Source organism: Macaca nemestrina, chromosome 6 (assembly GCF_043159975.1).
Source record: "Macaca nemestrina isolate mMacNem1 chromosome 6, mMacNem.hap1, whole genome shotgun sequence".
Taxonomy (NCBI): Eukaryota; Metazoa; Chordata; class Mammalia; order Primates; family Cercopithecidae; genus Macaca; species Macaca nemestrina.
The window spans coordinates 64056126-64069997 of record NC_092130.1 but is presented as its reverse complement, the minus strand read 5'-3'; the positions used below and the strand labels follow the sequence as shown (position 1 = coordinate 64069997).

Sequence of the window (13872 nt, the reverse complement as noted above, 5' to 3'; positions counted from 1 at the left end):
TTCTTGTTGCTCCACATCCTCACCAGCATTTGGTAGTGTCAATGTTCTAGATTTTGGCTGTTTTAGTAAGTATGTAGTAGTTTCTCATTTTTGTTTTAATTTGGATTTCTCTACTGACATACGGTGTGGAGTATGTTTTTATATATTTATTTGGCATCTGTGTAACTTCTTTGATGAGGTATCTGTTTAGGTCTTTGGCTCACTTTTAAGCTGTGTTGTTTTCTTATTGTTGAGTTTTGAGAGTTCTTTATATATTTTGGATAACGTTCCTTTATATCGGACATGTCATTTACAGATATTCTCTCCCAGTCATCTTTGGCTTGTCTTTTTTATTCTCTTAACAGTGTCTTCCCCAGTATAGATTTTTTGTTTTTAACTTAATGAAGTCCAGCTTGTCACTCCTTTCTCTTATGGACTGTATCTTTGATATTGTATCTAAAAAGTCTGTTTGTTCAAAATAATAATGATTTGGATCTGTTAGATCAATTAAGAATGAAAAAAAGTTATTTTGCCTTTATGTGTTCTTTCCCTAATGCTCCCTCTTTATGTGGATGTGAGTTTCTGACCTATCTCCTTTAAAGTCATAGTGTAAAAATTACAAGGCACATCCCTGCATGTTCTTTGCTTTGCTGTCTTTCTATCTCTTATCTTACTCTGTATGAATAAACACCTATTGCAACATTAGAGGCTGTTGATCACCTAATAAATTCTTCAAACTACCTCCTCCCTTGAGGTCTTGACATACTTCGCCTATGCACTCAAGTTACTCTCCTACTTTTTACGTCTTTTCAGTGGATGCCACCAAAAACTCATCCTTAAGATTATAGCCACATTTCCCTCTATAGCCACATATAATCTTAAGGGTGTCTGTGCAAATGAACATACATCTTTCCTTAACATCAAATCCAGTTTTCATTCTGTGCATATGACTTCCTCAGGTTTCCACAAATTCTAACTGATTATTTACCTCAAGTCAATTTTGATACCAGTTTCTGCATCATTCCCAAAATAAAACATTTGTCTTCACCTAAAAAAAAAACAAACAAAAAACAAAAAAAAAATCTTTCTAAAGAACTTTAGAAACCATTTCTTGTGAGGCAGGTCCACTAGCCTAAAATTTTCTTGATTTTTATTTGCCTGAGAGGATATTTATTTCTCCTTCACTTTTTAAAATAAACAGGGTCTCGTCATGCTGCCCAGGTTGGTCTTCAACTCCTGGGCTCAAGCGATCCTCCCAAGTATCTGGGATTACAGGTATGTGGCACCATGCCTGGCTTTCTTCTTCACTTTTAAAGGGTAATTTCAAAGGGCACAGAATTTTAGGGTGGTGGGTTTTTTCCTCAACACTAAATATTTTACTCCACTCTTTTTGTGTTTTTAATATTTGTGGATACATAGTAGGTGTATATATTTATGGGGAACTTGTGATGTTTTGATACAAGCATGCAATGTGTAATAATCACATCGTGGAGAATGGGGTATCTTTCCTCTCAAAGCATTTATCCCTTGTGTTACAGATAATCCAATTATATTATTTTAGTTATTTTTAAATGCACAATTAAATTATTATTGACTGTGGTCTCCTTGTTATGCCATCAAACAGTAGGTCTTACTCATTTTTTCTACATGTATATTTTTGTACCCATCGCTCCACCCTTTTTGCTTGCACTGTTTCTGAGGAAAAATTGGATGTAATAATCTTTGCTCCTCTGTAAGATTTTTTTTTCCCCCACTCTGGCGTCTTTCAGGATTGGTCTTTATCTTTGATATTCTGTAATTTGAATATGATATCCTTAAGTGTAGTTTCTTTGGCATTTACCTCGTTTGGTGCTCTGTGAGCTCCATGGATTTGTGGTTTCATATCTGACATTAACCTGAGGACATTTTTAGTCATTATTGCTTTACGTTTTTTTCTGTTCTTTTCTCTTTCTTCTAGAATTTTTATCACACATATGTTATACTTTTTGTAGTTGTCCCACATTTCCTCCTGGGTTTTGTTTTTGTTGTTGTTGTTGTTGTTGTTGTTGTGTTGTGGGTTTTTTTTTTTTTTTTGTCTTTGCATTTCAGTTTTGAAGTTTTCTTTTGAGATATTTTCAAACTCAGAGGTTGTTTCCTGAGTTTTGTCCATTCAACGGCATTCTTGATTTCTGTTACAGTATTTTTGGTCTCTAGCATTTCTTTTGGTTCTTTCTTAGATCTCTCTGCTTGTACTTCTCATCTGTTATTGCTGTCTTCTTTATCCCTTAGAGCCCTTAGCATATTAATCACAGTTGTTTTAAATTCCTGGTCTTATAATTCCAACATCCCTGCCATAGCTGTGTTTGGTTCTGATGCTCCTTCTGTCCTCTTCAAACTGTGTTTTTATGTTGGGAGAAGAGAAGTGTTCTATTGTCGTATGATTAAGTATCAGTTTTTTAGCAAGCCTGTGCCTCTTGACTGTGAACTTCACAAGTGCTTCTCAGTGTTTTCATCCCTTCTCCAGTTGGACAGATGGCTAGAGTGAGCTGGAGTTGGCTATTTTCTGTCTCCCACCTGGAAGGCTAGTGCCAACTGGAGTTGGATATTTTCCTTCCTGTAAGTCAGTTAGGCTCTGTAGAACTCCAATAGGTTAAGCTCTGTTTAAATAGTTTCCTCTGTGGATTGACCTTGGTGAGAAGAACAGAATGATCTGGCATATTTAAAATATGGTGTGTCCTTTCCTTTGCTGGAAGCACGAGTGGATTTTTCTCCGGTATTCACTGTGAGAACCAGATCAGGCTTCTGGAGGTTAAACTCAACAGAAGTGAGGCGCCTCCTTATGGAGGCTCCTGCATTTTTCAGTTTTTACAGTTGTCCACACTGACTCCAGCAGTTAATTGCTGTTTAAGTTTTCTTACACTGGCACTAGTTCCCATGGAGGATTCTGCTTCTGGGTTTCTACTCCAATAAGTTATAATTCTCTGTATTTATATCTGTCTCTCCAATCTGGGGGGCAATGGTTTACCCTATGACTTTACTTCTCTCATAGATCCAAGAAGAATTGTTGATTTTTCAGTTAGTTGAGATTTTTATTTGTTGTTAGGATGAAATGGTGACTTCGAAGTTTCTTACATGCCAGACCAGAAACCAGAAATCCCAGCTGAATGTCACAGACTGACATGGACTACACTGAAGCATTAAAGAGAATAATAAGTTGTGGTTAGTTGTGGTTGGGTTTTAAGTCGGTGAAACAAAGTAAGGTTTTTAATTTATCCAAAGTTACACATCCTGCTAGTGACACAGGTGGGAATAGAATCTAAATATTTGGACTCCCAATTAAATTATCTTTCTATGTCACTAAATTCCACTTTTCTGAAAGGTGGTATGAAGGGTTCATATAGGGAAATATTACAGCAAGGCTTAAGTTATTGTTTCTAATACCATATTCATTTAGATGTTTTCTCCCTCCCCCCTCCTTTTTTTTTTTTTAACCTTCTTTAATAATTTTCCTTTTAGTTCTGGTTCCTGATGGTACTGAATATTAAGAAGATTATCTGCCATTTTTGAGGAGGAAATATCTAATAGTATAATCTTCCTCTGTGTTACAGCCAGAAGTATAACTGAAGCACCAATCTGCCTTTCCCCTTTATTTTGATTTACAGAATATGTTAAAATCAATAATAAGATGCAAACAAAAAATCATTCATTGAAACTTAATAAGCTTAATACAAATTCAGCACCATAATTGCAAGTTTAACATTATACTCCATTTTAATATTAATATTTGATCATACAATGGATGTCTGCATGAGAACCTTTTATTTACTGTGGAGGTCGTGGTATACGGTACTAAAGAAGACGTTTAACTAGAGCTCAGTTTTTTTGATGAGCTCCCAGGTTCCCATCACAATTTTAGACAACACATGCTGTTTTACTGGAAGAGTAACTAGAGGATATAGTCTGATCACTCTCTACCTCCCGTGGTAAACCTTCTGTTTGTTTTGTGAATTTGGTAGCTAAACTTGCCATCTCTGTTAGATGCTGCTAAATCAAACTAATAAAATGACTGCCAAGCTCCAGCCGCTCTTTGTTTTATTCCTTTAAACATAGATTCCTAAATGGTCATTATCTGGTTTGTCCAAAAACACCTTAACTCTGAAAGCACTAATATCAAAAATATAAATTTTAAATTCTAAATGAAAGAGAGGAAGGAACCTCTTCATAAGTGAAAGCATTCCTTAAACAAATGAAAGCAAGCAGAATTTTTCACGGACATTTATTTTCACTTTTCTGACCATTATATGATTTTCCTAGCAATAAAAAACAATTCCCTGCAGTCCCTCCATATTTAGTTGTTGAAAGAGAAAAGTACATTAAATCTTAATGAGTATACTACCTGTATTAGCGTCTGGTGTTACTGAATTTTTACCGTCATCTAAAAGCAGTAATCATTCTTTACCTGGAGGAAGTTTCTAGTAATCTGTTTTATTAGCTGACTTTTCTAGCCTTCCTTTCAGTTACAGGATTTATTGAAAACTACCTCATATACATATGCACATATACACATACATGCATATATATACACACATATGCCTTTAGATCTCTGTGTATGTACACATATAGACACGTGCATGCGTGTTTTTTTGTGTATATGTTTTATGTGTATCTGTATGCTCCTTTCTAAATAGCATTCTATTTCATACCTTGGAAAAATATAAAATTAAAAAATGAGGTCAAGATGGCTCCTTTTAAGAAATAAGTTGTTATAACAGTTCCTTTCAGCTTCACATCATAGGTGTTAAGAACACTTGCGTATTTTTAATTTAAACATATTTTAGCATCTATTTGATTTTTACTTTATTTTCTTGATACTTTCAGTTACATATTTGCTTTATATTATTCTCAGTGTTTCTTATTTCCCTAAAACACTTGGAATCATTTCCACTGATTCTTTTTCCTCCTTTGTTAATTTACGTGTATCATTTGTATGATAGTGTCTGGAAGTAAAAGAGCACTTTAGAAACAAAATTGAATAAAATTTCATCATACTTAATTCTGAAAATTGTTTTCTGAAATTATTAGCTCATTGCTGAAATATCTTCAAATCAAACGTTTGGGACATCAGCTCCCAAGGAGCTTCATATTTAATTTATGGTAGGGTATGATTGTGTATTTCACAAAAGTCATGAAGGAAATTTCTACAAATTTATTATGGATTTTAGGCCAGTAGAACTGTTTACATTTCCTAATCTGTTTGTTCCATTGAGTAGCCTTAGAGTTGAAACAGCAGTTTCCATTTTTCTCATGGGTATATAAACCCATATGCACATTTATCATTTATTTCTAGCACTGGAAAAGCATAGAAATTGGAGACAGTGGTCAGGCACGGTGGCTCATGCCTGTAATCCCAGCACTTTGGGAGGCCAAGGTGGGCAGATCACCTGAAGTCAGGAGTTCAAGACCAGCCTGACTAACATGGTAAAACCCCATTTGTATTAAAAATGCAAAAAAGTCAACCGGGTGTGGTGGTGCATGCCTGTAATCCCAGCTACTCGGGAGGCTGAGGCAGGATAATTGCTTGAATCCAGGAGGCAGAGGTTGCAGTGAGTCGAGATAGTGCCATTTGCACTCCATCTTGGGCAACAAGAGTGAAACTCCATCTCAAAAAAAAAAAAAAAAAAAAAGAAAGAAAGGAAAGGAAAGAAAGGGAAAGGAAAAGGGAAGGAATTAGAGACAGTTGTTCATGTATTTGAAGAAAGAAAGAAATTGGAGACAGTTGTTCACATATTTAAAGGAGGGAGAATATTCTTGGAGAATATCATTGATGAAATAAAAATAAAATTCATATGTACTCTATGGAAAATAAACTGCAATAAGCAAACCTTTTTGGCAGATTTTAAAATCAGATACATATTCCAGCCAGTGTGGGATATTCAGTTTAATTTCCTTTGAGAACCCCATTCTGTTGGATTGGTAGGCATGAGGAAGCAACAGCTCTTCTCTCTCCATCTCCTCAAAAAATTGTAAATAGAAATGTTGTATGAAAAAAACTTCAAAGATACAATCTAGTTTTTTTCTTTTGCTATTTTAATAGGCTTTTTTATTTTTTTAAGAACTAAGGTTAGTGAACATTTGAGAGAATCAGAAGTACTTTTCATATGTTTTTTCCCTTCTTGAACTGAATTATTTGAATCAGGTAAATTTCTCTATTAATTATAATTATTATATCACGATGTGTGTTATATTCAATCTAGAATACTTGCTTTTTTTTACTCCCATGATTTTGAAATAAGCATATAGGCATTTAAGTTTTAGGAGTTATAAATGTCCAATAGCTTGTTTTATATTGATACGAATTGCATTTTGTTTTATTACTAATAGTTTAGATGAATCTGTATATCTAAGTTGTGAACCACTGAAATGAGTAATTCCCTGTCTTAGAGAAGTACATGAGTATAGTGAGAGATCTCTTACTTTCTAGATTATTCTTTTTGGTCCTTCAAGAAGTTATACAAAGATAATATTGATGTTCTCTTTTATTCATCAGTTTGTCTCAACTGGTTTCAGAATATTGCAGTATCAGAGATGGGAAAGAAATCAGTATTTCAGCATTTTTTTTTTTTTTTTTCTTGAGACAAAGTCTCACTCTGTCACCCAAGCTGGAGTGCAGTGGTATGATCTGGGCTCACTGCAACCTCCGCCTCCCAGGTTCAAGCAATTCTTATGCCTCAGCCTCCCAAGTAGCTGGGACCCCAGGCGTGCACCACCACACCCAGCCAATTTTTGTATTTTTAGTAGAGATGAGGTTTCACCACATTGGCCAGGCTAGTCTCTAACTCCCAGTGATCTACCTGCCTCAGCCCCGCAAAGTGCTGGGATTACAGGTGTGAGCCACCATGCCCAGCCAAAAATCAGTATTTTCTCTCTATCACACTGCCAACCTTTAACATTGCCTCCCATTCTTTCTTTTGGCTGTTATTTAATGAGAGTCTGCTATGGGCGGGACATTGTGTAAACCTCTGGGAATGAGAGACCTTCATATTCCTGCTATTATGCAGTTGCAGTTTAGTAGAGATGGTAGGTAAGAACATGGGCTCCTGAATTGCATTGCCTAGGTTCTATTCTTGGTTGTGGTTGTACTGCTTACTAGTTAAGTTGAACAAGTCACTTCATTATTTGTTTCAGTTTCCTTCTTGCTGAAATAAATATAACTCTACCTTAAATAAGAGAATGTATAGGTTAAACAATCCAAGTAACACATTTAGCACTAATGTTAGAAAAGGGAACATACAGATTAGTATCTCTAACCATATTGTAAAAGTGATTTGACCAGCCGTAGTCAGTTATAAACATTTTATTGCACTTTTGGAGCCTTTTCCAAGTCCTGTGTAGCCTTTGGAATACCCTCTGTTCACCTCCCCACACCAAAAAACCTCCTGTAAGTCCATCACTTCTTGGAAGCTTTCTCATTTCATATCTCCTGGCTAGCCATTCCTATACATGAAGCAGCCACGACTCCTCGTTATGCACTGTGCAGTAATGAACAGTTATTTCCTCCTTGTACATGTTGGTAATGTGGATTATTTATTTGAGTTCTGACTCTTTGTAATCCCTTTGTTTATAATTTTAAGTTCTTAGAAGGATAGGGACCATAGTAATCTACCTTGGTCTATGTGACATTTACACCTTAAGTATTTAATAATTGAAATACATAAAAGTAATTTCAGTGGAGGTGAACACAAGCTTTCTTTTTTCACTGTGTGAGTAGAGATAGAGGTGACCACATATTTTTTCTCATTTTGCTTTTTTACTAAGTTTTCTCTGATTGAGAACAAACAGGGAAGTCTGAACAGTTTCCTGTTATTTTATCTTTTGGTTGTAGAAGCATACAAATTTCTGTTGAATGCTTTGTAAGGGTTACCTCTTTTATTATTTTTTTTTAATATATACTTTAAGTTCTAGGGTACATGTGCACAACGTGCAGGTTTGTTACATATGTATACATGTACCATGTTGGTGTGCTGCACCCATTAACTCACTATTTACATTAGGTATATCTCGTAATGCTATCCCTCCCCCCACCCCACAACAGGCCCCAGTGTGTGATGTTCCCCTTCCTGTGTCCAGGTGTTCTCATTGTTCAATTCCCACCTATGAGTGAGAACATGCGGTGTTTGGTTTTTTTGTTTTTTGTTTTTGTCTTTGCTTTAGTTTGCTGAGAATGGTGGTTTCCAGCTTCATCCATTTCCCTACAAAGGACATGAACTCATCCATTTTTATGGCTGCATGGTATTCCATTGTATATATGTGCCACATTTTCTTAATCCAGTCTGTCATTGATGGACATTCGGATTGGTTCCAAGTCTATGCTGTTGTGAAAAGTGCCACAGTAAACATATGTGTGCATGTGTCTTTATAGCAGCATGATTGATAATCCTTTGGGTATATACCCAGTAATAGAATGGCTGGATCAAATGGTATTTCTAGTTCTAGATCCTTGAGGAATCGCCACACTGTCTTCCACAATGGTTGAACTAGTTTACACTCCCACGAACACTGTAAAAGTGTTCCTGTTTCTCCACATCCTCTCCAGCATCTGTTGTTCCTAACTTTTTAATTATTGCCATTCTAACTGGTGTGAGATGGTATCTCATTGTGGTTTTGTTTGCATTTGTCTGATGGCCAGTGATGATGAGCATTTTTTCATGTGTCTGTTGGCTGCGTAAATATCTTTTGAGAAGTGTCTATTCATATCCTTTGCCCACTTTTTGATGGGGTTATTTTTGTTTTTCTTGTAAATTTGTTTGAGTTCTTTGTAGGTTCTGGGTATGAGTCCTTTGTCAGATGAGTAGATTGCAAAAATTTACTCCCATTCCATAGGTTGCCTGTCACTCTAATGATAGTTTCTTTTGCTGTGCAGAAGTTCTTTAATTAGATCCCATTTGTCCATTTTGGCTTTTATTGCCATTGGTTTTGGTGTTTTAGACATGAAGTCCTTGCCCATGCCTATGTCCTGAATGGTATTACCTAGGTTTTCCTCTAAGGTTTTTATGGTTTTAGGTCTAACATGTAAGTCTTTAATCCATCTTGAATTAATTTTTGTATAAGGTGCAAGGAAAGGATCCAGTTTCTGCTTTCTACATATAGCTAGCCAATTTTCCTAGCACGATTTATTAAATAGGGAATCCTTTCCCCATTTCTTGTTTTTCTCAGGTTTGTCAAAGATCAGATGGCTGTAGATGTGTGGTATTATTTCTGAGACCTCTGTTCTGTTCCATTGGTCTATATCTCTGTTTTGGTACCAGTACCATGCTGTTTTGGTTACTGTAGCCTTGTAGTATAGTTTGAAGTCAGGTAGCGTGATGCCTCCAGTTTTATTCTTTTGGCTTAGGATTGTCTTGGCAGTGCGGGCTCTTTTTTGGTTCCATATGAACTTTAAAGTAGTTTTTTCCAATTCTGTGAAGAAAGTAATTGGTAACTTGATGGGGATGGTATTGAATCTATAAATTACCTTGGGCAGTATGGCCATTTTCACGATATTGATTGTTCCTATCCATGAGCATGGTATGTTCTTCCATTTGTTTGTGTCCTCTTTTATTTCATTGAGGAGTGGTTTGTAGTTCTCCAAGTTCTCCTTGAAGAGGTCCTTCACATCTCTTGTAAGTCGGATTCCTAGGTATTTTATTCTTTGAAGCTATTGTATATGGGAGTTCATTCCTGATTTGGCTCTCTGTTTGTCTGTTACTGGTGTATAAGAATGCTTGTGATTTTTGCACATTGATTTTGTATCCTGAGACTTTGCTGAAATTGCTTATCAGCTTAAGGAGATTTTGGGCTGAGATGATGGGGTTTTCTAAATATACAGTCATGTCATCTGCAAAGAGGGACAATTTGACTTCCTCTTTTCCTAATTGAATACCGTTTATTTATTTCTCCTGCCTGATTGCCCTGGCCAGAACTTCCAACACTATGTTGAATAGGAGTGGTGATACTTAAACTTTTACACAGTTATAGCTGTGTATTTATGGGATGCAGGTACCGTTTATCCATTGTAATTGTAGTTTGTTTGTTAGATCAAACATTGGGAAAATCTTTTGTTGTGAGTGGTGATTTTCTAAATTTTTACTTTTATTTTTTTATTTATTTGCCAGATTCTGTCTCTCTTTTCTTTGTTCTTGGTGTACTAATTTGATTCCTCTTCCATGGCTATTCCACTTTTTCTAAGTCTTACCCGAAAGCCTTTCAAAGCGATATGATTAGATCAACTTTTTTTTTCTTTTTGTTTGTGGTTTGCACATCATATGCTGTACTTTGACTAATTTAATAATTTTTTCTATAATTCTGTGGAAATTTTAACTTTAATTTTGTTTTCCCCTGACCTTTATAAAAACAAGGTATTAAATATAATATTTTCTAGTTACTGATTCAGGCTTTGTAAATTTGGCACTTAATAGTTTCACTGTTTTACAACAGAAAAGATTATCTTAACTGACCACTAACAACGTAATTGCCAGTTTGGTGCATGAAATCTGTAGTTAGTACTAATTTCAAAATAGTGTTTCTTGGCAGATAAACCCAAAGCTCAGAATATTCTGTATGATTTTTAGTTCTAAAGAAGTACCTTGCAAGTATTACTGTTAGTCTTGTTTTGTGCAGGAAGTAATAGACCAGGAGAGTTAAAAAGACTTATTTGTTTATTCATATGGCTAGTATGTGTGGTACTACTGAACTGAACCGATGCTTCTGCCTCCTAGTTAAATGGTCTTAAAACACTAAGAAAAAAAGCCAACATATAAAATTCAATAGCGGTTAGTAGCAAGGAATTCAGTGTTATCTGAAGTCATAGCATGCTTGTTAAAATATTTTCAGTTAATTTTCTCCATGCATCACTTAAATATGTTTTTATATATATTTAAATTTTTTTTGTACAGATCTATTTAGCAATCTTCTTTAAGATATTGTTAGCTATTCATTCACAAAAATGGTGACATCTTATTTTTAAAAAACATTTTATATAGTTACTCTATTCTGGTGCAATAATAATACTACACACTGGGTAATTTGTAAAGAAAAAAGATTTATTTGACCCATAATTCTGAAGGCTGAGAAGTCTGACAGCAGGATTCTGGCATCTGATAAGGGCTGTCTTGCTGCATCATTATGTGGCAGAAAGCATCACATGAAGAGGAGTTGTGCTTAGGAGACAGAGAAAAAATCGGGGCCAAACTTATTCTTTTTATAACTACCCACTTCCATGATAACTAACTCACTCCTGCAATAACAGTCTTAATCCATTCATAAGGGTAGTAGTCACATGAACTAATCACCTCCTCAAGGTCCCACCTCTTAATACATTTGCAATGGCAGTTAAATTTCAACGTGAGTTTTTGAGGAGACAAACCATAGCAGTTACGTATTTTGTTAAACTTAAGCATTTTGCGCTATTAAAATTATGTGTGTATATATACATATATATATATGCACACAAGCACACATATACAGGCATACTAATGTGTTTATATGTGTGTTTATAGATCTTTTTCCTTGGAAGATGAATAATTATATTTTAAAAGTCATTAATGGTAGGGATGACAGCAGAGGAAGCTGTGAAATACAATCTAAGTAATATAGAGAATAAGATAAGTATTTTGAAAACTGCTCAGTAAATTAGGGTGTATTTGTTGAAAAGTAATAGATCACATTACAAACTTACCATTAGACATTGTTATTTATCTAGTAAGCATTTATGAATAGTCTGTGGTGATCTGTGTGTTTATATTCCACGTACAGTCTGTCAACAAATCCTGTCATCTCTACTTTCGGGTTATATGCTAAATGCAACTACTTCTTACTACGTTTATCTCTGCCACCTTATTTCAAAACCAGGTTTTACTTATTTACTATACGATCTCGTCCAAGTGTTTATAGTGTTGGGATTTTTCTTTTCACAATCATTCATCGTAGGTAAAGAACTTATTTTTCTCTCACATGGTACATTAAAAGTAGAAGCAAGCAGGTAATTTTCTTAAAAACTTTTTTTACTTTGTCTAATATTATTATTATTCCTCTAGAAAAGATAATAATAACACATAGTTACAAGAACAGAATTGAGGAAGGTGACTTAATATTTGGAATTATTATTATATTTAATACTATTTTAGCTTTTTATCAATGCTTGGTATATTTTGTTAATAATTTAAATGTTGCTAAATTTTGGGCAAAATTACAATGGATTCATTAGGTTAGAGTTCTTCAGATAAATTGAACCAATAAGAGATGGTTGTATCTCTGTATAATTATGTTTATGTGGGGGGGCGGAGCAAGATGGCCGAATAGGAGCAGCTCCAGTCTCCAACTCCCAGCGCGAGCGACACAGAAGACCGGTGATTTCTGCATTTTCAACTGAGGTACTGGGTTCATCTCACTGCGGAGTGCCGGATGATAGGTGCTGGTCAGCTGCTGCAGCCCGACCAGCGAGAGCTGAAGCAGGGCGAGGCATTGCCTCACCTGGGAAGCGCAAGGGGGAAGGGAGTCCCTTTTCCTAGCCAGGGGAACTGAGACACAACACCTGGAAAATCGGGTAACTCCCACCCCAATACTGCGCTTTAAGCAAACAGGCACACCAGGAGATCATATCCCACACCTGGCCGGGAGGGTCCCACACCCACGGAGCCTTCCTCATTGCTAGCGCAGCAGTCTGTGATCTACCGGCAAGGCAGCAGCGAGGCTGGGGGAGGGGCGCCTGCCATTGCTGAGGCTTAAGTAGGTAAACAAAGCTGCTGGGAAGCTCGAACTGGGTGGAGCTCACAGCAGCTCAAGGAAACCTGCCTGTCTCTGTAGACTCCACCTCTGGGGACAGGGCACAGTAAACTAAACAAACGCAGCAGACACCTCTGCAGACGCAAACGACTCTGTCTGACAGCTTTGAAGAGAGCAGTGGATCTCCCAACACGGAGGTTGAGATCTGAGAAGGGACAGACTCCCTGCTCAAGTGGGTCCCTGACCCCTGAGTAGCCTAACTGGGAGACATCCCCCACTAGGGGCAGTCTGATACCCCACACCTCACAGGGAGGAGTACACCCCTGAGAGGAAGCTTCCAAAGCAAGAATCAGACAGGTACACTCGCTGTTCAGAAATATTCTATCTTCTGCAGCCTCTGCTGCTGATACCCAGGCAAACAGGGTCTGGAGTGGACCTCAAGCAATCTCCAACAGACCTACAGCTGAGGGTCCTGACTGTTAGAAGGAAAACTATCAAACAGGAAGGACACCTACACCAAAACCCCATCAGTACATCACCATCATCAAAGACGAGAGGCAGATAAAACCACAAAGATGGGGGAAAAGCAGGGCAGAAAAGCTGGAAATTCAAAAAATAAGAGCGCATCTCCCCCGGCAAAGGAGCGCAGCTCATCGCCAGCAACGGATCAAAGCTGGACGGAGAATGACTTTGACGAGATGAGAGAAGAAGGCTTCAGTCCATCAAATTTTGAAGAGCTAAAGGAGGAATTACGTACCCAGCGCAAAGAAACTAAAAATCTTGAAAAAAAAGTGGAAGAATTGATGGCTAGAGTAATTAATGCAGAGAAGGTCCTAAACGAAATGACAGAGATGAAAACCATGACATGAGAAATAGGTGACAAATGCACAAGCTTCAGTAACCGACCCGATCAACTGGAAGAAAGAGTATCAGCGATTGAGGATCAAATGAATGAAATGAAGCGAGAAGAGAAACCAAAAGAAAAAAGAAGAAAAAGACATGCACAAAGCCTGCAAGAAGTATGGGATTATGTAAAAAGACCAAATCTACGTCTGATTGGGGTGCCTGAAAGTGAGGGGGAAAATGGAACCAAGTTGGAAAACACTCTTCAGGATATCATCCAGGAGAACTTCCCCAACCTAGTAGGGCAGGCCA

At 36.8% G+C, this 13872-nt stretch overlaps 1 protein-coding gene across 7 annotated transcripts in view; it reads left to right on the top strand.

Annotated features, from left to right (window-relative positions):
• The window catches only part of LOC105500004 (COMM domain containing 10), a 269943-nt gene that overhangs the window by 150867 nt on the left and 105204 nt on the right, over positions 1 to 13872 (top strand). Inside the window, exon 6 of one of the 7 annotated variants that reach the window (XM_071098577.1) lies at positions 1181 to 12653. The exons of the other annotated variants lie outside the window; for them this stretch is intronic. Coding sequence (XP_070954678.1) covers positions 1181 to 1300 — 120 coding nt within the window. The 3' untranslated portion in view covers positions 1301 to 12653. Of the gene's footprint in view, positions 1 to 1180; positions 12654 to 13872 lie in introns of those variants that run through there. 7 annotated transcript variants of the gene reach the window in all.